This window comes from Maylandia zebra, linkage group LG13, assembly GCF_041146795.1.
Source record: "Maylandia zebra isolate NMK-2024a linkage group LG13, Mzebra_GT3a, whole genome shotgun sequence".
Taxonomy (NCBI): domain Eukaryota; kingdom Metazoa; phylum Chordata; class Actinopteri; order Cichliformes; family Cichlidae; genus Maylandia; species Maylandia zebra.
Genome location: NC_135179.1, coordinates 20,208,056 through 20,231,655, shown reverse-complemented (window position 1 = coordinate 20,231,655; position 23,600 = coordinate 20,208,056). Strand labels below are relative to the sequence as shown.

At 40.0% G+C, this 23,600-nt stretch overlaps 2 protein-coding genes across 7 annotated transcripts in view; both read left to right on the top strand.

The window, feature by feature from the left end:
* dst (dystonin) overlaps positions 1-1,515 on the top strand; it is a 103,945-nt gene extending 102,430 nt beyond the window's left edge. For all 6 annotated transcript variants that reach the window (XM_076891734.1, XM_076891733.1, XM_076891738.1 and 3 more), the window contains 2 exons: positions 174-300; positions 418-1,515. In XM_076891734.1, coding sequence (XP_076747849.1) covers positions 174-300; positions 418-674 — 384 coding nt within the window. In that variant the 3' untranslated portion in view covers positions 675-1,515. The remainder of the gene's footprint in view (positions 1-173; positions 301-417) is intronic.
* Positions 1,516-1,975: 460 nt separating this feature from the next.
* On the top strand, positions 1,976-19,253 carry LOC143421803 (uncharacterized). Its single transcript, XM_076891732.1, has 27 exons — positions 1,976-2,361; positions 2,812-2,923; positions 3,981-4,104; positions 5,204-5,597; positions 5,698-5,775; positions 5,870-5,965; positions 6,047-6,100; positions 9,835-9,888; positions 9,991-10,044; positions 10,117-10,170; positions 10,300-10,353; positions 10,441-10,494; positions 10,573-10,626; positions 11,043-11,096; positions 11,197-11,241; positions 11,319-11,372; positions 11,467-11,520; positions 11,611-11,664; positions 11,806-11,877; positions 11,963-11,998; positions 12,906-12,950; positions 13,031-13,063; positions 15,184-15,330; positions 15,788-15,964; positions 16,686-16,776; positions 17,898-17,975; positions 18,236-19,253. Exons 2-27 carry the CDS (start codon positions 2,845-2,847, stop codon positions 18,436-18,438), a joined length of 2,292 nt encoding a protein of 763 aa, XP_076747847.1. The 5' UTR covers positions 1,976-2,361; positions 2,812-2,844; the 3' UTR covers positions 18,439-19,253.
* Positions 19,254-23,600: the final 4,347 nt, after the last annotated feature.

The following is a 23,600-nucleotide window of genomic DNA, read 5'->3' as shown; positions in this document are numbered from 1 at the left end:
GGGAAAAATTATGATTTTACTAAAATGTTTCTTTTTTTAAAAATAAGAATTAAGACTAATTTTTATTACATATACATACTCAAGACTTTTATTTTTAAAAATTTGGTCTTCTATTTTTTTTTACTAATAATTGCATCTGATTACATTTTAATAAAAGTTTGTTTCTTTCGCAGAGTAATGCGGTTCAAGGCAGCAAATTGCGTTTGCCTGGGTACCTGTCCGGCAAAGGATTTCAGTCAGGTGAAGAAGGGAGCTTGATCAGTGCTGCTGTACTAAAAGCTCGAACGCAGGCAATAGGTGGTGAGTAGAAAGCATCATCTTTGCAACTTTTTCTCCACATCTATCCATCGCATTCACATGTAAATTTGAATTCCTTTTCAGTGTTTCTTAAAGTGTTTCCCGATTTTATCTCTCTAGAATCGAGAAAAAATTCCAGCCGACCAGGAAGTAAAGCCGGAAGCAGAGGAAGCAGTCGCAGAGGAAGTGACGCCTCCGACTTTGACATCTCAGACATCCAATCCGTGTGCTCAGATGTTTCCGAGACGGTCGGCGACTCTGCCAGAGCGACGCCGCGCTCCGCATCCCGTCAACACGGAGGGAAACCCTCTAAGATCCCCACACCTCAAAGAAGAATGACCCCTACAAGCAAACTGGCCAAGGGATTGAAGCGATAGACAGTGGCCTTGAAAACAAACAAACAACAAACCCAGGAGCTATTTGCACCCTAAACACATAATGGACACTGGAGATGTGTAACTTAAAGAAAAAAAAGTAAAAAAGACTGCAAATGTGTCACGTGTTATTTAAATTCTTGCAAAGATGTAAAATATTCTGTTAAGAGGCAATATGGTTTAATATTTTGTGAGAATGGAAAGTCAATGGCCTTGTGTATTTGTTTTTAATGTATTTTATTTTTTGTGAAAATATGTCAAATTGTTTTTATTGTACTTTATTTTTATTTATGCAAATCCCGAAGAGGATTGATGAACACTAGAAAATCTGGGAATGATCAAGCCGAACTAACATTTCTACACTAATGAAGGGCAAAGATGCAGGATAGTGCTCTAAGAGTTACTGAATGTACTATTATTTATGTATGCTTTTGTTTGGAGTAGATGGTGCATTATGGTACCGTTTGACACACTGCGATTATCTATTTAAGTGCTATGTTATACTGCCAACATGCATTTAAAGGGCAATGCAATATATTACAATAAACCCCACTAAGCACTGCAGAAGCCTTCGAAAACCCCTATTTAAGACAAGTAGCAAAAACCTCGTAACCATGATGCTTTTATGTACCCGTTTGTCAGCAGCTGCAGCCCGTCTTTTGTTTAACCACCTCACAGCAAATGAGTACTCTGACCTCGAAGAGGTACCACTTCATGTAGACATTCTCTGTGCACCCATGTCAATGTATGGTTAATTTCGGTAGAGCTGAAATTGTTACTGTAACATTACTTTGTAATAAACCTGCTTGCAGAAAGCCACCAGAGACTGGTGTGCACCACAGAATCGCCTCTGTCTCCTCTGTTATTTTTAGCTGCATGGGCAACTTCACAATGGCCCTGTAGCTCTGATGTTGGTCACACCACCAGCCAATCTCTCAATAGCTGTCTGAAAGATTTCCCTGAATAGGCTCCGGCCTCCCCGCAACCTTGATTTGGATAAGTGAAAGAGACTGGATGGATATTTCTCGTCATCTCTGTTTGTCTGTCAATTTTTTTTTACATAAGCTGGAGAACTTGGGAAATGGGAACTTGTTTTATTAAGCAAAAACAGAACAGTTTATGTTTTGTTTTTTGGGGGGTTTTTTTCATGTGTTGCAGGTATTTATTGTATGCAGTATAATTCAGCAGTGTTTAGGTGCAGTGGCGGGTTAGATTGAAGGTGTGATCTTTTCTACATGGAATGTTTGCAGAGCGTCTTGTGTTTAGCTGTGACATACTGCATCTTTCTCTCAGAGAAACTGATTTTCCGAAGGCAAATCACTAAATTCAACTATTTTTTAGCATAACTGATCAAAATTTTGATCAAAGTTCAAGGACAGGATTAGTTTCCAACACTGAAGCATCATTTCAGTAGTTTTAACTTGCATGAAGTATGCCTGCACCTCTTCAATGTGGTGACGCAGGGCTGTTTAGTCGTCTTAGGTCTGGCTGACGTATGAGAAGAGAAGGATCCTCTGGGGACCAAAGGTGGAGTGGAGCTCAGGGGTTCTCAGGGATCCTGTGATTGAATGATCCTCCTGCTCAGCTCAAACACCGGCCCTGTGATGGCACTTTAGAACGGTTTAAATCCACACACCAGAAACTGGGAAAGATCCATCAACGGGAACTCCCAGAAGCTTCACAGGAATATGTAAGTAATTCTAATATTCCATACAGTTTTCTTAACTTTTACATTTAATACAATTTAAGGAGGTAGCAGGAAAGTTTTAAAAGCAATAAATGATATCAGGTTGTTGAGCTGAGGACATTTTAATTGGATCAGTTACACATGTTATCTAGTTTTGTAATCATAGTATAGGTAACAATCTAGGTGCTTAAACTGCAAATCATTTGCGTAGGCAAAGCTGTAACTACAGCTCATACTGAAGATAATCTTGCAATAAAACATAGTCAGAAAAATGCTTTCTTATTGGTATTATTATTACTCTTAGTTTCCTTCTATTCTTTTGATATCTTTAACCTTTGTGCATGGGTAGGGAGTACTTTTGGAAGACATCGGAGGGTTTCACAAAGCCTATATTAACATAGTGTGCGACCTGATCTCTTAGAATTATTGGTTTGTTTAATTGCTGTATTACAGGCACTTATAATTCCAGACATCAAAAAACTGAAAATGCCAGCTCAGAAAAATATGCTGGTGTTTGTGGCTCTCTTTTCTCTTTTGCGACTGGCCCAGTGTCAAAAGTTGCCAAGTAAGTTTGCATTTTTTAAATGCGTAACCTCATATTACTGCCTATTTTCGAATGTATAAAAAGAACAATTTTTTATGTATCATAACCAAATGTAGACAGGTGTTGGTTGATTGTGTGGGTGCAGCTCTTGTTATACATGATGCCATCTAAACTCAGATCAGCCCTTTGTGGTTAAAAAAAAGTAAACGGCAGTTATAATCCTAAATATCATATTAAGAATTAGTTGTTTTTTTCTTTTTCTTTTTTTCTAAACGGTAGCCCACTACTGTATTCTGACCAGCAGATGTCACTGTTTGTCAGCCCAGTGCCTGGTCCAACAGCTGCTCCATGCCAATATGCACAGTAAAAGGTGTGCAGAGGTCAATCTAGGGTTAAGATTTGCACATTAAACTTTGAACTCCTGCAGCAGAGTTACGCTATCACTAAAAAACAGTTATCGTTGTGTTTTTATTTCTTTTGATAGAAAACAGAGCAGCAAAAAAAAAAAAAAATGAGAGAAATCAGGAACAAATGTTTTGAGGATTAGATTACTATTTGGAGCCAAAGAGTGTGCAGCCTGAAACATTTTTTTTTTTTTTTTACATTTTCTTAGCTATGGTGTCCTGTTCAGTATCCACAGATTAAAGTCACAAACAAGCCAATTCACATAAAAATAACCTGGCAACAGTGTTTTCCAAAAAATCTAAGGCTAATATTTCTTAGCAGGTGTATATTTAGGTCACAGTGTCTGTAATCATAAACATTCCCCAGCTTTAATCTGAACATTTACAGGAAATTCTGCAGCAATGCTGATCTCATTCAGAGTGCAGTACAAAGCATCCAGTGTTTAAAATTTAGTGGTTAAATTCACCCATGAAGGAAAATAAACAGCCTTGTTGTGCTAATGGGTTTAATGGATTACCTCACTGATTAGATGGCATTAATAACAACACTGAGTAATGCATCTATCTAATAAAAGTCGGTGATATCAGCAGTGACGTAAGATTCAGAAATAGTCCAACACCTTTGATGCTCAACCAGTTATAAAGCAAACTAACCTGAGTGTTTGTGCTGCGAGGTTTTGACTTACTGGAGGAGTTTCATGTGCCTGACTCAAGAGGAGTGAGGAGGGTGGACGGCTCTCAACCTGAAGCAGTGGCCTACCGTATCAACCCCTCCATCCATCTACAGAAGTCCATGAGGTACAGATCTGCTAAACCTCACTAGAGCTTAGAAATAATTAAAAACTAGCTTAAGAGCACTCTGAGAACTTCCCCCGAAGGTCTACACTAAAACTTTGATGTTTTATGTTGTTTTATTATAATATGAGGATGTCAGCCTCCTCTTATTGGCTGATGTCTGACCTTTGGCCTATGACCTTGAGGCATTACATGCTGACTTTTAATTATCTTTATTCATATGACTGGAGCAGAACTGCCTGAAATCTTTAGCTTCTATAAGCTGTGAAAACTTGAGAATATAAAGATATAGTTATCCGTGTGCGATTTTGCCAAACCATAAGGCGTCATTGTGAAATCCTAGGGCATCATGCTGACAAAATAAAAAAGTTTGTTGTACAGCTCTCTTCATTCCCTTTCATATAATATATTACTTGATACGGATCTCAAGTGGTGTAACCAAGGTGTGTGTAGGAGTGCACACTGAATATCAGGTGTGGTCACAGGTGCAGCAGAGGACACCTCTGATCACACTGCATCTGGTCAGGAGTGCAAACGGAGCTGAGTCCTTTAATCTTTCAAGACTGGTGTTAAATTTCTCTTTGTTGAACAACTTAACACTGACAACTGTGTTGTGTCTGCAGTATGAACAAACAACTGTGGTGTAGGATTCTGGTACAGGTGTCACTGCAGGTCAAGTTCCCACAGTAGAGCTTTTTCACATCAGAGAATTTAACTTGTCACAGTAGGAAAATCACAGGTGTTAATGATGGCTTCGTTTTGCTCAGAGAGGGAGGTCCTGCCTTTGTGCAAGTTCACCGTTTAAAACATCTGTTTTAAAAGCTTAGCAACATCGATCGACACTTTATTATGTAGAAAATGCATTTTAACATTTTTTTTCCTTTTTAGTTTTGTGCAGACTACAGCTGTAGATTAGCTACCAAGCTAACTTTGGCACTAGTGATATATAAAACTCCACCACCACCATAGTTCAAGTGTCTCAGTTTTTACTTCTTCATATAAAATAAAACTATTAAATTCCCAGAATTTTTTTGCTGATTTTTGAAATAAAGTACCCTCTGTTTAGTCACCCAGCCCTCTAAACCTGATTCTTGTGCCACAGCGACGTGTACCCAGATGGACTTCCCTCCGACTACTCGGTCATTGCAACATTTAGGGCGACCAAAGACACTGCCAAGGAGTCCTGGAACCTGTGGCAGATCAGTGACCCTGAGGGACAAGAGCAGGTTGGCCTTCGGTTCCAGGGTGATACACGTTCCTTAGACTTCTTCTTCACAAGCCCCCATGGGAGCCAGATGCTGAGGACCTTCCATGGTGTGGAGAAGGTCTTTGATGGAGAGTGGCACAAGGTAGGACTGAGTGTGAAGGGCAGCCAGGTGAAACTGCTGATAGACTGTGAAGAGATCAGAGTGGAGTCCATTGATGAGCCAAGGCCAATCATCCACCAAGGATATACCTCCATTGTAAAGCGTGCTGCAGGAGATCGCTCTGTGTCTGTATGTTGACACTTTGCATTTGCAATTATCTTAACTAGTCTTTGTTTTGATTTTTTTTATATAGCTTTATTTTCTCATATTATCTTCCGTTTCTTTCAAGGTGGATTTACAGCAGATGGAAGTGTCATGTGACCCAGAAAAGGCCTATTCAGAAGGTTGCTGTGAGCTCTCGAGCGTGGTGAGTCATCCATCTAACATTACTGCATCTCTGTTTTTAGTGATAGGTGTGGAGTATGTGTGGAGTCACATGGTTACCTATATGTCCATTGCAGTGTGGAGGATATGCAGTGATCGGCCTCACAGGGGGAAGACCCTCTTGCAAATGTATGCATGGGCAGCCTGGCATCCAGGGCGCTCCAGGACCAAAGGTGAATGTCATTCTGCATGCAACTGGCTCAAGTTGACAGACAAGTTGAATCTGTCATGCCATATTTTTTATTCTTCTGCAGGGTCATAGAGGCCTTCCGGGAGAGGATGGAGACCCAGGGAGACCAGGGAACTGGGTAAAAAAATATACAATATTCCATGAAAGCGTCAAACCTCACTGGATGAATGCATACTGCAGTATACAATACATCACGTATTCTCAGCATGAGCAGAATCTTCTTCCTCTTGCCGCTCAATAAAGAGTTAAGCTGGCTTGTGGGTGAGGGAGACTGTAAAACTTTCATTCGTGAGACAGCAGCAAAGCTGTGGAAAATGGCAACAGAGGCACAACTGAGAGACGACAGGATGGAAACAGATCTGGAAGCAGAAGCGCTTAGCGATAGTAAACACGGGGGCTCCATTCACAGTTCGAAAACTCATGTTGAAGAATCCTAGATAAACATGAACCAACATGGATGCGACAATAAGCTGTTGTTGTAGCTCTGAAATATGCATTTGCATCTTAAAATTTAGGCGCTGTTGTTTTAGAATACAGGATTAAACTCAAACTGGCAAACGATCACAGGATTTGTAATGGTTTTGCTTTCCCATTTGGAAGAAACCGTGCCAAACGTAATGAATCCCACACACAGGAAAACAAGGCAGTTGAGCAATAACCATGCCCTCCAAGTGCTTGGTAATGAGTGGCATTAGACTGCTTAACTCTTGTGTAAAAATTGTCAAATGTATTGTTTCTCTAAAAGGCAAATTCTTTTACAAGAGGAGGACTGATTTGGGAAAAAGAGAAAAGGTGTCAGAAAATTCGAAAGATTAAAGCATTAGGCTAACGGAGCCAGTTATACATGCATCAGTGAATGAATAAATACTCTCACTTTTCTATCCTTCAGAGAGCTGCAGACGTGATTATTTCCACTTTAAATTTATGACTTGTTAATCTCTTTGATGCTTAGCAGTCACTGTTATTGGCACGGATCAGAAAGTCTCTGAACATGTGTTTAAAGAAGGAGCATTTTTTTTATACTTGTGGCTTTTTAACATGCCCTTTGCTCTCAAAGAAATCTCCCATGCTGCCTGAGTGTCGACTCACATACACTTAGAGCACATTTCCAGAAGTGTACATGCTACATTATTCATGTCCCAAATTGCGGCTGTAGCGCCTCTGGGAATAAGCATCTGTCTTGTGTAAGTGGTTAGAGTTTTGATCTCCTGCTGGCTTGTGAAGTACACAACCCCAGCTTGATTATCTCCTTCCCTGCTGGCATCTGACGAGGGCATTTCCTGGCACAGAGGATATGAACTGGCCATCTCAGGTGGTGGGTGGTCCTTTGCTCCTCTCAGCCTCACTGCCTCTGATATGTCATAAAGTTCAAGGTCATGCCTCTCGGCTCACTGTTTAGAGGTTCAACTCCATCCAGCTGAGTCTGCGTAAAGACAGCTTTAAGTGAGATAGACAAATAAACTGTCACGACAAAGGCATCCTGGCCTTGCTTAATGTGTTTGCTGACTTAGTGAAATGCAGCCAATTGGGAAACACTTTTCCTTCTACTACTAAGGAACTCAGCATCTGTGCAAACAACAGTGATCCATGTTATACCAAGCTTTCCTAAATAGTGCTAGTGTATATTTTTCATTGAAGTGACTAATATGAGAGCGCTGACATTTACAGTATTTAAACTTATTTGTATTCTCAGACTAGTTTGACAGTAAGAAAAATAAATAAACTTGTTCCAAATGGTAAGCTTAATACTTGGAAGTTCTAGCCTTGAAAATGTTAGCTTAGCATTAGATGGTCTAGTCTAAGATCAAAAGATTAAAAAAAAGAAATCAATCAATGATAAAATAGATACTACACCTATCTATTACACATGAGCACCAAATGACTGATCTTAAAAGAGACTAACCAAGTTTTTCCCACCTCTCCCACCAGGTCAAAGTGGGCTAAACTAAACTCACTCTATTCTGGCTGGGGACTAATTTTTAGAGCAATAATGTGACATTTTAGGAAATATACTGTCTCATTTTTTTCTTTCTGCTTGGAATTAAATCAAAAGATCAATACCAGATGAATATAGAGACACGGTTAACAACTAGATAGCCAGCTTTTTCTCTAAAACACAAACAAAAAGGCAAAACAAATCTTCCTTTATTTGCCAAGAACATTATTTACTGTGTGCTGCTTTTATGTTTGTCTAAATAATTTGCTGTGACACTGTACAAAGCATTTGTCCCACTCTCTACTGAAAGCTATTTTCACCAGCTGTGCGTCTAAATATCAGCTCTAAAGCTAAGGTATTAACCTTGGCTTTAGAGCTGATATTTAGGCCAATTTGTTGCATAATAATAATAATAATAATAATGTTGCATAATGGAAAATAAGCAAAAATAATGCAAAAACAAACAACTGATTATATGGTAGACTTTGCAGTGTTTTTAATATTATGTTTTAATAATAATAATGGATTGGATTTATATAGCACTTTTCAAGGCACCCAAAGCGCTTTACAATACCACTATTCATTCACTCTCACATTCATACACTGGTGGAGGCAGCTACAGTTGTAGCCACAGCTGCCCTGGGGCAGACTGACAGAAGCGAGGCTGCCATATCGCGCCATCGGCCTCTCTGGCCAACACCAGTAGGCAAGTAGGGTAAAGTGTCTTGCCCAAGGACACAACGACCAGGCCAGAGAGCCCAGGGATCGAACCGGCGGCCTTCCGGTTACAGATGTGATTCTTAACCCCTTGAGCCACGGTCGCCCGTTATCATTTTGACACAATGATAATGGTTTTGCTACTTTAGCTAATGGTGGGAAAGGGAAGCAAAGAATTGTATTTTTATTTAAAATGTGTTCTGCTGCCCAGTGGCATGGTGGCTAGCACTGTTGCCACACAGCAAGAAGGTCCTGAGTTCCTTTTCTTTCTGTGCGGAGTTTGCATGTTCTCCCCGTATTTGCGTGGGTTCTCTCCCGGCACTCCTGCTTCCTCCCACAGTCCAAAGACATGCAGTTAGTGGGGATAGGTTAACTGGAAACTCTAAATTGCCCATAGGTGTGAATGCGAGTGTGAATAGTTGTCTCCATCTTTGTGTTAGCCCTGTGACAGACAGGTGACCTGTCCAGGAGGTACCCTGCCTCTCACCCTAAGACATTGTGGATTGGCTCTAGTCCCCCCACAACCCTGAAAAGGATAAGCGGAAGTGAATGGATGGATGTTTCTTTCTCTATTCTAGCTCTGTCTTACAGTGGCCAAATGATCATTTTGGCTACTCCATTTAGGGGTTGCCACAGTGGATCATCTGCCTGAATCTCACCCTTTCCCTGACTCATCTGTCACACCAACACTCTGCATGGTCCCCTTCACTACATTCATGATTCTTCTCTGTGGTCGTCTTTTTCTCCTCCTGCCTGGAAGCTCCATCTTCAACATCCTTTGTATAGTATATCCACTCTCCCTCCTCTGCACATATCAAAACCATCTCCGCCTCGGCTCTCTAACTTTGTCTCCAAACTGCTCAATCTGAACTCTCACTCCAAACCATATATGACACCAGCTTGAAGATCTTCCCTTTTTCTGTCTCTCTTGCTGCTGTCCTTCTGCCCCAAATCACCCTGTCACTCATCTCTCTAGCACTTCACCTTTCCTCCTTGTGTTTATTAGGGATGAAAGTCTGAAGTGTAAGAGACTCTTAGTCTGATGTATCCAAAGTTTAACGACAAAAATCTTATTAACTTGTAATCAGTGAGAACAGTCACCGTTAATTAAATTTTACGCTGCTCCCCGGGCCTTTCACCAACAAATAGCTGTTGTGCAAGAAGTCTTGCTTTTGATTAAGTCAAACTTTATTTTGCAGGGCATAAGGGGGAACACAGGAGATTATGGCAACATTGGCGAACCAGGCCCAAAGGTGAGATTTGTCTTTAAACGATCCCATCAGGGCTGCACTTCACTTTGGCTCGTTCTCAAGATTCATTAATGAAGCCTCATGTATGCATGTATGTATCCTCAGGGTGAAGAAGGAATCAAAGGCGAGAAAGGAATGAGAGGACCCTGGGGCCAAGTGGTAATTTATCATTTTCTTTACCTCAGAATTTTACAAATGATGATGAATATTAATGGGATGCTGTGTTAACAGGGAGACAGAGGTCCCAAAGGGCTGAAAGGATTAAAAGGGGCAACGGGCTTTACGGTAATAACCCTTTTGAGTTCTTGCTTTAATTGGCAAGCCACTTAATGAAGTTATAAGTTTGTTGTTGTAGCTATATAACTTTATAGATGACTCAAAGAAATTAATGTTGACATTTGACTGTAATTACAGGGAATTCAAGGACCACCTGGAGACATTGGAGAGACTGGAAAATCGGGAGAAGCTGTAAGTTAACCTTTCAGGTCCAGTGGTAAGTCCTTAAGCAAATCATTATATAATTACTGTATAGCTAACATTTTGACCTCCTTGAAGGGTATTAAAGGCATCAGAGGATATGAAGGGATTCCTGGGTTTCAAGGAGTTAAGGTATTCAAGTTTCCTGACAGTTTACTTAATTTTTCCCTCATATTATATAATCTGAAACTGTTATGTTTTTATTTTTAGGGTGAAAAAGGGGCTTCTGGTGCAACAGGGCGACCTGGGCTTAGAGGAAAGCAGGTGGGTGGTTGTGGGATTCCCTTTTCCATGATCCATAAAAAAAACAAAACAAAAAAAACACTCTACAGTCTTTGTGCGCTTCCTTCAAAATCCCCTTATGTGAGCATGAAGGGCGCGTAAATCATTTTTAATGTTGTAAAACACTGGAATAGAGCTATGTTTTTGGCTTATGTGCCGTCTCCATAAACAACATTAGTTCATGTGGCTGGATTTTGGCTGAGATCTGAGGGCCTGAACTATATTAACGTAAGCTGGTGAGTCACTGGAAGAAGGGCTTGAACTGCAGCGATAACCTACATGATACCTACACTGCATGAACTATATGAGGGCACGTCCTATTAATTTACTACTGAAACAAATGTATTGCAGATAAAGCAACATTTTAACTTATGTCACTTTGTATGATGAATTTACAGGGCATTGTGGGAGATCCTGGAGAAAGGGGAACTCCTGGACTGAAGGGGGGACCTGTAAGTCACAGATCAACCGTGGGGATATATTATTTTGCTTGATTAAATTTATAACAACATAATTTTGAATTCTTATGAGTGTTTTTGTCTTGAAATCTAGGGAATTCAAGGACCTGTGGGCAGAGCTGGCACCATAGGACCAAAGGTAATTCACTGCCAACACACTCAGCGCATCACACCCGAGGGCTCACTTGCACTTGCAAAAATAATATGTCTCCTTAGGGCATTATTGGAGATCCGGGCTTACCTGGCAGAGATGGTGATCCAGGAATAGAGGTATTATATTCTTCTTATAATGACATGTTTATGTAGAATTTTGGAAGCAGTGCCCATTTATCATTATACTGTAAATGTCATCTGTTCTCTACAGGCTTATCAAGGACCACAGGGCCTCAGCGGAAAACTTGGACAAAGTGGAGCAAAGGTAACTCACTGATATTGTTAAGTTTTGTAAATAAGTGTAAAATGTAGTTTTTTTGGCAGATTAATATCTGGCCATTTGTTCCTTTTACAGGGGGAGAAAGGCACCCTGGGGCCACCAGGAGAAATAGGTCCCAGAGGGCAAACTGTAAGTCACATTTTCAGGCATTTCATTCACCAAAGACAGCACATAATCCATTTTGTTTGTAAAGTAGTTTGCCATCCTAAAGGGAAATGACAAAGAATAAAGCTGTAGCTTAGGTTGGTTAATAAATGTTATATCCTCTAGGGCCCCAGAGGTTACAAGGGTTCTGCAGGAAAGCCAGGAAGACCTGGATTTATTGGCCCACCTGGGCCCACTGTAAGTGCTCCAGATGACTTTTCTTAACTCTTCCAAACACTAGTTCATTTTCTTCGAGCTATTAAACCATGTCATCTTTTTACAGGGACATGTGGGCATGCCTGGAAAACGAGGGCCCAAGGTAATACATCCCTATCCATTACCCATTTGAGAAATAAAATGGGGGCAAAATTACTGTTAATGGTTCAATTATAGCGGCTATTTGGGAATCATTTGCTGGGTCAATGAGCCACATAGAATTTAAGATTTACAGATGGATTCTCTGTCCAAACCAAGACATTTTCCTGGTTTGGAAAGCAACCTTGTATTTAGGTAACAATGGTAGGTCCAATTAGATACTAGACAGCACTTTTTTATAATGTTGTATAAACCATCCCTAATTTCGCTGCCCACTAATGTAACATAAGTTGGTAGAGTTCGAGGAAACAGTTTAATATGTCAAATCAGAGGCTGCTGCTCAGGGCATGTTGGCTCAGTGTATTTTTGTCTCTCCATATGGACAGGAGGTCACTAAAAGTGCTAAACTCCCCCACAGGACCTGCTCTCAGTGTTTACAGTACATCCCACACCAATGAAAAGAGGAGATATTTATGCAGAAACCACTGTTTTACTTCACATGAAGAAGAAAAACAAATAATTTATGTAACAAATAAATCAATAAATGAAAAGTAATTTAAAATAAAGCATGTTCAGAAGTGTTTTCAATTTGCAAACATGACTTTCGCATATGGGTTGGTAAAGGTCAGCATGGATGGACATATGGTATTAGAATGCATGCAGGAGATATGCTTATTGAAATATTTCATAGCTCTACAACTGGATCATCTCAGCTGTCAGCCCACAGTGGATGTGGGATGAACACTGGCAAAAAATGATAGAGTAGAGTAGCTAACAGTGTTGGACTTTAGTGTATGGGACTAACCTGCTAAAGTATGTGTGGGACTGCTCAGTGTGAATATGATCAATATAATGAACCAAAATAATTGCAAAAAATCATGAAAATGTTATTTTTCTTTTGCCTTGTACAGGGTGACACGGGAATCCAGGGTATTAAAGGAGTTAAAGGTGTACAGGTACTGCCTTACTTATCTTTTCCCTGTTGCTCAACATATTCATTTTTTCTATCTTAACATCAAATTAATTTTTTTTAAAGGGAGAACAAGGAGTTAAGGGCCCAGCAGGACAGGTGAGATTTCATACATGAGACTGTATGTGTGTTTTTTTCTTAACGATAAATTGGAGCATAATAATTATAACACCGACTAATGATTAAAAGTCTTGGTGTACAACATTCATTTCAAGAACAAACTGATTTAAAGAGTTCAATTGCAGTTACAGGAAAAACGTTTTGCACGCTGTGTAATTACTTGAAGTTCCAGACTCAGTGTCATCTAAGTGAGAGAGAATTACAACATAAGTTTTGCACTTCTTACGAGTTTATGCATCCATATTACCCCTTAGTGTGCTCACTGTGCTGCTGCTTGTTTCTAAGAATTCTGAAATTTTAAAGTGCATTGTCTACAATTGAAAATTAAAGGTTTCTCAGTTTGTTGAGTTCCCATAGTCTAATAAAGGAGATATGGAAATAGCTTTAGTTTGTCACAAAATTGAAGTGAAATTAATTGTATTCATTGAACACAATTCTGAACATGATCTACTAAAGACCAAGTTATGTGTTCAACATAAGTTGCCATAATGATCTAGCCAGGTCAGGTCACCTCTGTGACACTGAAAACTCCCAACTCTAGGCTCGACCTACTTTGCTAAGTCATTAATCTTGCTTTCTAGTACACTTTTCAAGGTGTTCAAGCCAAAGTAAGAAAAAAAATGGATAAAACTGAACACTGTTGCTACTTTTCTTAAGCAAAAGTCTTCTCCAATGATCACATCAAGAGCACAACCTGCAAAGAGCTCGGTGGTAACAAAAAAACACTTTAATAAAACTTGCTACAGTGTTTAAATGCCACTTGAGAAGACTTAAAAATAAGAATGATGTTACTGGAATTGCACTTTGCAACACGTCCTCGGTTTACAAATGTCCACGGAGATGTTCCACAACACATCTGAGACTCTGTTCTGCCACAGATGAGACTTAAGTGGAAATAATGGAACTGCTCAGCAACACCCAAACTTCATCCCAACCACAGATGGTGTAGGGAGTATCATGATTTGGAATTGTTTTGCTGCCTTACCTCTGAAAGACGTGCAGCCATTGAGATAAATTGTACAGGTGAATGTGAGGGCAGCATCACATAAGCTTAGGACAATACCCCAAAGCACACGAGTAAGACAGCACAAGAATTATGGAAAAGGGGGAGGGGAAACAAAAAATCCCTTTTCTGATTTCGATTGCTGATCTTGACTCAGTTGAGCTTTGGCTTGACTTGATGAGGTCCGTTCCATCAAGAACAATCCAAGAAATGTTTTGAAAGACTTATTGTAGGAGCAATGGTCCAAATTTCCTCTTTATTGTTGTTCAAGACTCATAAGCAGCTGCAGGAAGTGTCTGCTGAAAGGAGACACTTCCTGGCCAGTAAAGGAGAATGCGCTGAGTGATTACTCAATGCGTTGAATAAAGGCATGAAAAGTACAAATGTTTCTGTGTTATTAGTTTAGATTGCAGCTATAACTGTGATTAGAGCACATTTTAGGAATAATCAATTCAGAATTCCTGGGAATTCCAGAGGGATCACGAACCTTTTTTCTGTCACTATAAGCTGTCATTTGCAATCAACCCAGTTCTCCGATTTAATATATCAGGCTAGTTGTGATTAGTTGAGTCACTGAAGAGAGGAGTTGTGCAGGTGTGGAGTTTCCTAACACTATAATATTTCTGCAGCTACGGCGATTAGAAAATCCGATCGTCACATGATACGAATCCATTAAATAACATTCCAAACATATTTAGAACATCTGTCAATGTGATAAGAACAGAAGCACAAATGCACTAAAATGAATTCTGCACATTTCTCAAAGCTCTCTGCCGGATTTAATTTCTATTTTCAAACGTCCATAAAAATATCATGTTTTTTTTAAAAATATATTTATACATTATACTTCCAGGGCAGGTTTTGGGAGGTTGAAAGATTTTACTCTTTAAATGTCTGTTTACACTTTCTTTATTTCCTGTATTCAGTATAACATTTGTCCTTAAACCTATAACCATTCATATCATTCAGATTTTAAGCAGTTAATGCTTTCCATAAAGCTTGCATCCATGCAGAAGTGATTACATGTTGTATCCTGACGTATACGCTTGCTCCATCCTTAATCGTGTCCTGCTGATGTTGTTAACATCCTGTGTAGGTTGGAGACAGGGGTAAGCAGGGTCCTCGGGGAGGACGAGGGAAGCGCGGGCCTGCAGGCCCACCTGGACGTTCAGGTCCTGTCGGAGTCAAGGGTGTTCGAGGTGAACTTGGACCAGATGGTTTTCAGGGGCCGCCGGGTCCCCCAGTAAGTAAAATACAAGCCTCCGGCTTTTTTTTTTTTTTTGGCTGATACAAATAACATTTAAATGCTTACAGTATAGAGTAGTACTGTTTGTATTTAGCTCTGTAACTGACATGAAAAGCAGTCTCTACTATAATGGCACAGAAAGCGCAGAGTAATCATTTGCTCTAGTAGTTACACTGACTGGCACACACAGTGTTTGGTAACAGCTTTGGTGTCAAGAACACATTTAAACAGTGTCTCATTAGCCTGCAGTTAGTAGTGAGTCACAGCAAGAGTTTCGTTTAGTGTGGCTATAAATCCATAATGAGCCTCGGGAAATATTGTTGGCTTTGTTCGCTGCATTTCCCTCAGAGAGGCAGCCGTTGCTTCAGCGTGCCCCGTCCTGTAATAATCCATTTTACATGTCCCGTGGTTGGAATCCTTCCAGTGATGGATGTGGTAATGATTTCTTACACAGGGTCCGACCCTCCCTGCTCAACACGTGATTGAGGTTTGTAAGAAAGTGGTCCTGGAGCAGATGTCCATGTTTGCCAACTCAGTGAAGAGGACATGTGCTGCTGTCTGTCCTCTGTACGGGGATGTTCCCATGGGTGCCCCTGGTCCCCCTGGACAGAAAGGACCCCCCGGACCACCTGTGAGTTTTACACTTTGGGTGTTCACTGTTCAAGACATATCAGTCTACACTCTAGGAACATTTACTATAAAAAAAAAGAAAAAAAATTTGCACATGTCCTGTGCAGACCTTTAGCTTAAACACACTGTCAGAATCCAAGTACATTCTCCATACATTGTTCATTATTGTCTGCCTGGCTGAGTAAAATGCAAACACATTGCGAAGGTCTGGACTGGACTAAGAGAGCTGAAGTATTTGGCAGAAAAGCTTGGAATGAAAACATTACAATTTTCCACGTCTCCATGAGGACAAATAAGGAGTCACAGACTAGACACTTGGTCTGTTTTGCATGGTTTTTGGAAAGTATCAAGGCTGTCCTTGGATTAGAAAGGCTTTTCCACATTATTTTACAGTGTAGAATCAATTCATGTCCCACAACTCCTAATCACAATAACTCTCTGGCTGATAAATGTTCTTGAAACCATGACTATATAAAAATATTCCTCTATATTCGATTTTGGATGGTAAGCCTGATGTTGTGGCGTTTGGTGCTAAAACAAGTGATGCACCAATAAAATGCAGTGTTTTCCCATCAGAGTATTGAGTTATCAGCCAAATAAATCTTTTCAGACTTTTTGTTCAGAGCTGGTTAGAGGTGAAACAGGACTTAAGTGGTGGCCAGGTTCAAGCTGAAAACACTCAAAAGATTAACAATGTGTTTTCCTGTTGATGATGTTGTCAGGGGGATCCTGGTAATCATGGCACGGAAGGAGAAGTGGGCCCACCGGGATTCTACGGAGAAGCTGGAGAAGCAGGCCGAAAAGGAGAAGCAGGTATGGATAACAAACAAGGGAGACTGTATTTATGAATACAGTCTAATATACATGAAAAAATAATAACTAATCAAGGTTTATTTTAGGTAGAATACGTGCTGGAAAGAAGGCTATGATATCCTATACTTAAACAGACATCATTTTATTTTTTGGCCTCTTACCATCAGGAGAAAACCCCCCAGAAATACATCAGTACATTATGAATGGAACGCTTACTCAAAATACATGGTGTCTGACTCTTTTTCAAGTTCTTCAGGGCAGCAAATTGAGCTGCGCTGCATCACAGATTTTGCACTGTCGTAGAATCATGTCCCAAATGGACACTACTGAAAAAGAAATCTCTTGAGTCTTTTAAGCGTTCCACCAGCCCAGCATCTACCTTCACCCTTCAAGGGCTCAGGGTCCAGGTGTGCTCTGTGTGATCATATTTTTGAGCAACATGATGATGTCATAATATCTGATATAGATAATCAACATCAAGTTTTAGCCGTGTGCACAGTTTGGTTGCTCAGTTCCTGGTCATGAACGTGTACATTTTCTTATTTATGGTTTGAGGCCTGAGTGTGATGTCACGGTCATACCCCTGCCAGGCCAATGAAACTGAAGAATATTTATAAGGTGTTTTAAACATTAATTTACCAGTGATCTCAGTAACACGTATGGTGTTTAATCAACATCAACAGCTTGGTCATTAGTAGAGTTCAGAAAGGAACTGAACATGATTTCCTGAAATATAGAGTTTGAGTAGTAAAGTCAGAACTCTGGCAATTACACTCCAGTTAAGCTACATAGCGGCGTCTAGATGCTGATGGTGGCAAAGATGAAGCATGTGTAGACTTGGATGAGGATCTCTGTCTGGCCAAGATGAGGTGGAGATGGGAAGAAGCTGGGTCACACACAGAAGTGAGGCTAAAAGACAGAGTGACAGAAGAGTACTGAGAATTAAAGGGAAAGAGGCTGATTGGTTCATATGAGGCAGCCAAGAAAATGAGTGGACCAGAGTGATGACTACTTAAGTTTGAGAGCATGGCAAAGCGGAAATGATGTAAAGAGTAGTCTAGCAGCCCAAACATATAGATCTTTCTTGAACTCATGCATCTGCGTGTGTGTTTTGATTGCAGGTGACAGAGGAGAGCAAGGTGATAAAGGAGCCAAGGGTTACGGCCTGCCTGGTAATACTGGAGACCCTGGACCAAAGGGTACTTTTAACTTTTTTTTTAACTGAAATTAAGGCATCAACTGATGTCGACATCTTTGCTAAGCATGTTCAGCTTATTCTTAGTTTTAAATTCCAGGGAAAAGGGGCTGGTGTACAGTAACATGAGTACTTCTTGGACAGAATGAAATGATTTTTCTCTGGAAGTACGCTGGTCTTGGAATCTGCACAAGAAGCATTACTCAGCTCACTGAGCAGACTGCACGAACTGAAGACTAAACAATATTTTTGACTCTGTCGCAGGTCAGCGTGGACGTCCTGGCAGAGCCTTCAATGGCCAGCCTGGAAGGCAGGGTCAAAGGGGGCATACGGGCCGGCCTGGGCTCAGGGGCCATCCGGGTCTTAGAGGACCTCCAGGTGTGTGCGTCACCTCTGGGTGTGCTCAGCTGAACTCCACTGGTGGGACACCGCAGCCAGCAGAGCGAAGGTTGAGGAATCAGCCATAGATGAAGAAATATAGATGTTCAATACTGACCTTAAAGGAATAAAACATGCATGATGTTTGTTAGAATCTGATACGATACATTTAAATTTAATGTAAATATGCAAATCAAACGTGAACTGATCGTGTGAGAACAAAAGTGGTGCAAAAAATATATTTGTAAAAAACAAAATTACACATCTTTATAATAAAAATCCATTTTTGGTAAGAGAGCATGTTATTGTGTGTGCAACAACCATGTAATGTTTGATGGTTGCTAATAATTGCTAATTAATTCTTAATCAATTGCTACACTGTGCATGTATTTTTGTAAACTGGCACTGGATGCTAGTGTGACGTTAGTGTGCTGCACAAATTCCACAACAGTACATTCCCCTTCAGTAATATCGGAATTGAATCTTTCCAAAAGTCTGGAAGAGATTTATCTGTATTTTAATATTATTATTATTATCATTGCTTTAATTGTCTGGGTCAGACGATGTTACTAAATGCTTAAAGTGTTCCAAAAGCAAAGAGAAACATTCTTGGTGTTTGGACTCGGTGAGCAACATGCAGTGTTTGAATAGGGTGCCAACTTGGAACGTAATATCAAGTTTGGGTTTTTGATTTCTTGTGAATAATTATTACCTTTGTTGAGGGGTTTTGCACTGCATTCACAGATTTTCCTATCTCCAAACCCTGTAAACTGATTTACAGCAACCATCACTACAGCAAGTAAGTACGAAGACTCTGTAGTCTTATTTGAAATAAGAAATCTGTGATTGTTCATTTTGTATTAGACATGGAAAAATGAAACCCCAATTAAAAATGTATTTTTAACTCTGGATGGGTGTTTCCAGAAACTCCTCGAAGCAGAAAAATCCCACACAAAGATGCACTTACTGAATTTTCTTATAACATTTGCCAACAGCCATCACAGTCACCATGATGCATTTTAATAAAATCGGGTGTTGGTGTACTTTTCAGCCTTTTGAATTTTACACATCTGTGAGTCCTTGCATTCAACGAGCAAAACGTTTCAAAATCCTACAACAATGACACAAGCTGCAATGTTTCCTACAGAGTAGCTCTTTAACTACTGTTACAAAGCTTTTGCTTCACAGCAGTGCAGCAGAGTTGGCTCAGTCTCAGCCTTTTGTGGACTTTCCAGCTGAAAAAGGTGCTGCTTAAGTGGAAAGGCTCTAAATTGCTCGCGGGTAAGAGGTGCTGAGTCTATCTATCTGTATTTGCCGTGTAGTTGGCCAACGCCCTACGCGGGGCATTTCCCTGCTTTGTGATCCATTCATGCTGGAAAGGTCCCATTAATCCTGCAGCCCACAAAGGAGTCAATGAGTTGAGAAAAAAGATTTCTTTCCACTGTCCAAATCTGATGAAGAAAGAAGAAACACACGTGGAACGCTGTGTGTGGCTCCTCTCAGTGTCTTATGTTTGTCTCCTCTGCAAAGCCCATCAAAAGTAGATGGTCATCCTCCAGACTCTCCGCGACTGCAGCATCATGTGTGCCATGCTGCTTTGTTTTGCACCATCAAAGAATGCTATAGCAATCTCTGTCATGGAAACTATTACTAATCCATGATTATCCTCCGAGTTTTCGCTCTGTGCTCAACCACTTGCTTCAGGACATGCTTGCTATTTATCTCTGTGGCGAACCAGACAAGTGATCATGATAAATATGGCTTAATGCGTATGAGTTGACTAAAAATGACTCAGTATAGCTGAGCTTCAAAGTGATGGCACCAAATCAGATTAGATTAGATAGAACTTTATTAATCCCTCGGGTGGGTTCCTCTGGGAAATTCGATTTCCAAAAAAGCACAGCACCGACAGAAGTTACAGAGTTAAATCAGAGATTCTCATAGAGCTGTTTTATGTTGTCCTCACACAGTTACTTAAAATTTAGCAACAGCTGCCAGACGCTGTAAATGTTGGTCGATACGAGTAAGAAGCCAAATTTATAGTCATGTTTTTTGTAGAGGTGAGAATCAGCAAAGTGATAATAAAGACAAGCAAACCTTTCATTAATGTTACTTTTTAGCCCATTCACAAGTTTTAATATGCTGGCAAATGCGATGGCACTGTATGGGCAGATGACATAATGATGGTTTCATGCAGATATATGATTTTCCAATTTGGGCAAACCAGATTCATTTAGTTTATTAACAGACTTCAAACTGATTCATCCCTTCTCTTTTTTTAAAGGACAGGACATTGGAGTTCGTCCCAGATATAAATGTTAAATATTATGGGGTTGAGTTTTGTGCAAAAATGTCTTCTGATCACGAAGGAAAAAGAGGGCAATGCAAGAATCTGTTAAAAGGCCTTTATTCCCTTTGCCTGAGACTGTGGGGCCATATCATGGGAATCACTTACAGTGATGAACAGCCAAATACAAAGGAGGCTTTTAACTGATTTCAGCTGTCTTTGATCTGCCTTTTTCCCATATTATTGCCTAAAGGCGAACTTGTTAATAAAAAGAAGTTACAGTATTTGTTGTCATACTGAAGCATTTACATTTTCCATACAGAGAGAGATCTAATTAAAGGGGACAAGTCTCTGGAACAACACCAAGAGGTGGAGCGCCGTTCTTCTAAAACAAATTCCCTCATTTAGTGTTTTGATAATGGTTGGAGATAGCACTGATACGGGCAAAATAAGGATCGAATATGTCACCAATTTTCTAAGTAAATATATTTCTAAAGGTGCTATTGACATGAAATTCTCAGCAGATGCCTATAAGAACCCTTCCCATTCACACATGCAAAAAAATTATCAAACTATAGATCTCCATGCAATAATGAGAAATCAAACAGGGAACAAGTATTAAACACATGAAGAAGGGAGGTGCAAAAAAGCATTAAAGGTCACGAGCTGAAATCTATCAGCAGATATAAAGTATTCCTGCCACTTACTGCAAATAAATATCAGCTGCTTGGCCTATAAAAGGGTATATCATTACCAAGGTGGTACACATTAAACATCTCGTGAAGGGTAAAACCAGTTACAGAAGAATTTTACACTACTGAAGGTTCTGGTGAGCACTGTCGGTGATAAAGAAGCATGTTGAAGACATGTTAACCCTAACCCATTTAAAGATAACTGAACAACATACAGACAAGCCTGTGAAATGCTGTGAGAATATAGTGTGGTCAGATGAGACCAAGATTCAAGTCTTTGAATGCCATAATACACGGCATGTTTGGAGGTCAAAGGCACTGCATATCACCCCAAAAACACCAAACCAACAGTGAGGTTTTGACTTGGGAGCATGATGCTGTTTTTCAGCATACGGCACTGGCGTGCTTCATATAACTGAAGAAAGGATGAATGGAAAAAAGTACCGAGGCATTCTTGATAAAAATCTGCTGCCATCTACCAGGATGATGAAGATGAAACTCGGGTGGACGTTTCAGCAAGACAATGATCTCAACCACACAGCCAGGGCAACTCTCCACCAACTGCGCTTAGAACTAAAGAAGCTTCTCGGATGAGAGGTGAAACGTCTACAGAAAACTTAAAGAAGTCCAGACAACAACATTCCTTTTCCTGTTGCACTGGGTCAGTAAAAACAATGGGTTGTGTAATAATTAACCAGTAAGAATAAAAGAAAATCTACACTCTGCTGCACAAAATTCTGGATATATTATGTGTGTGCACACTGTTGTACTAATCAGGAATCACTAGAAAAAGGCTTAGGGATAAGTGCTGTATCACAAGTCAGAAATCAATGAGGAGAGAACATAATTTTTGAAGCAACAATTGCACACAAGACTACATGAACACATTTATATACCTCAGAGACAGAATAGGTTGTTTCCTCAAGCAACATGTGAATGTTTGCCAAATAAAAGCCCAACAAAGACTCCTTTTGGGTTGGGATAAAAAATACTAGCACATGACTTTACCCAAGGAGACTGTGGTTTGTATCCTGTGCATGACCGTCTTTTGATTGAAAGGTTCCAGCTATTTTTTGTTGTTGTTGATTATGCTCTTCTCCAGTCTCTTTTTGGTTGACCAAAACATCTTGGGTTGGTTTGGGAAAAGATCATAGTTTGTATTAAAATAGACCCCTTCACAATGTTTACCACATATTTGAAAACCTTTCTGGAGGTTGGATGAAGTCGGCCCTATCTATCTATCTATCTATCTATCTATCTATCTATCTATCTATCTATCTATCTATCTATCTATCTATCTATCTATCTATCTATCTATCTATCTATCTATCTATCTATCTATCTATCTATCTATCTATCTATCTATCTATCTATCTATCGTTGCACCACCATCAGGGATTTTTCTGCTCCAATCCCTAACCCTGTTAACAGCTGTACAATAACCATGGCTATAGTAGCTGAGTCTGTGTAGTTTTATTTGAAGGAAGAAATCTGTCCATTTTGTATTACACAGGGTGGTAATTGTTGATCATTTTTAGCCTTTTAGTAGATGTTTGCATTATGATCTGCATTACTGAGCATTTGTAGATATAAATGACATGTTATTGTCATAAAATTAAAATGATAATAATAATGGATTGCATTTATATAGTGCTTTTCGGGGCCCTCAAAGCGCTTTACAATTCCACTATTCATTCACTCTCACATTGGTGGAGGCAAGCTACAGTTGTAGCCACAGCTGCCCTGGGGTAGACTGACAGAGGCGAGGCTGCCATATCGCTCCATCGGCCCCTCTGGCCATCACCAGTAGGCAGCAGGTGAAGTGTCTTGCCCAAGGACACAACGACCGAGACTGTCCGAGCCGGGGCTCGAACCAGCAACCTTCCGGTCAACTCTTTGAGCCACGATCACCCTATTTGATTGGATGCTATTGATGGGATGCTTGTAGGGCAACATAGGTAAAAAACAAAACAAACAAACAAAAAAGCAGGCCATTTTAACCCATCTCTATGTGGTTGCCAAGTATCATGATGGTGCCATAATATTTCTTGTATAACTTGTGTAAATATCAATGATGATTTAAAAAAGGGGTACTAAAATGTGAAAACAGGTCACTTTTAGCCAAATGCTAGGTGGTTGCACAGAATTATGATGACATCATGATACATGGTATAGATGAGAACCCTCAGAAACCTAAGATGCAACATTGTGCGAAGTTTTACTGCTCAAATCCTGATCATGTAGGAGCAGTTTGCAGACAAACAAACAAACA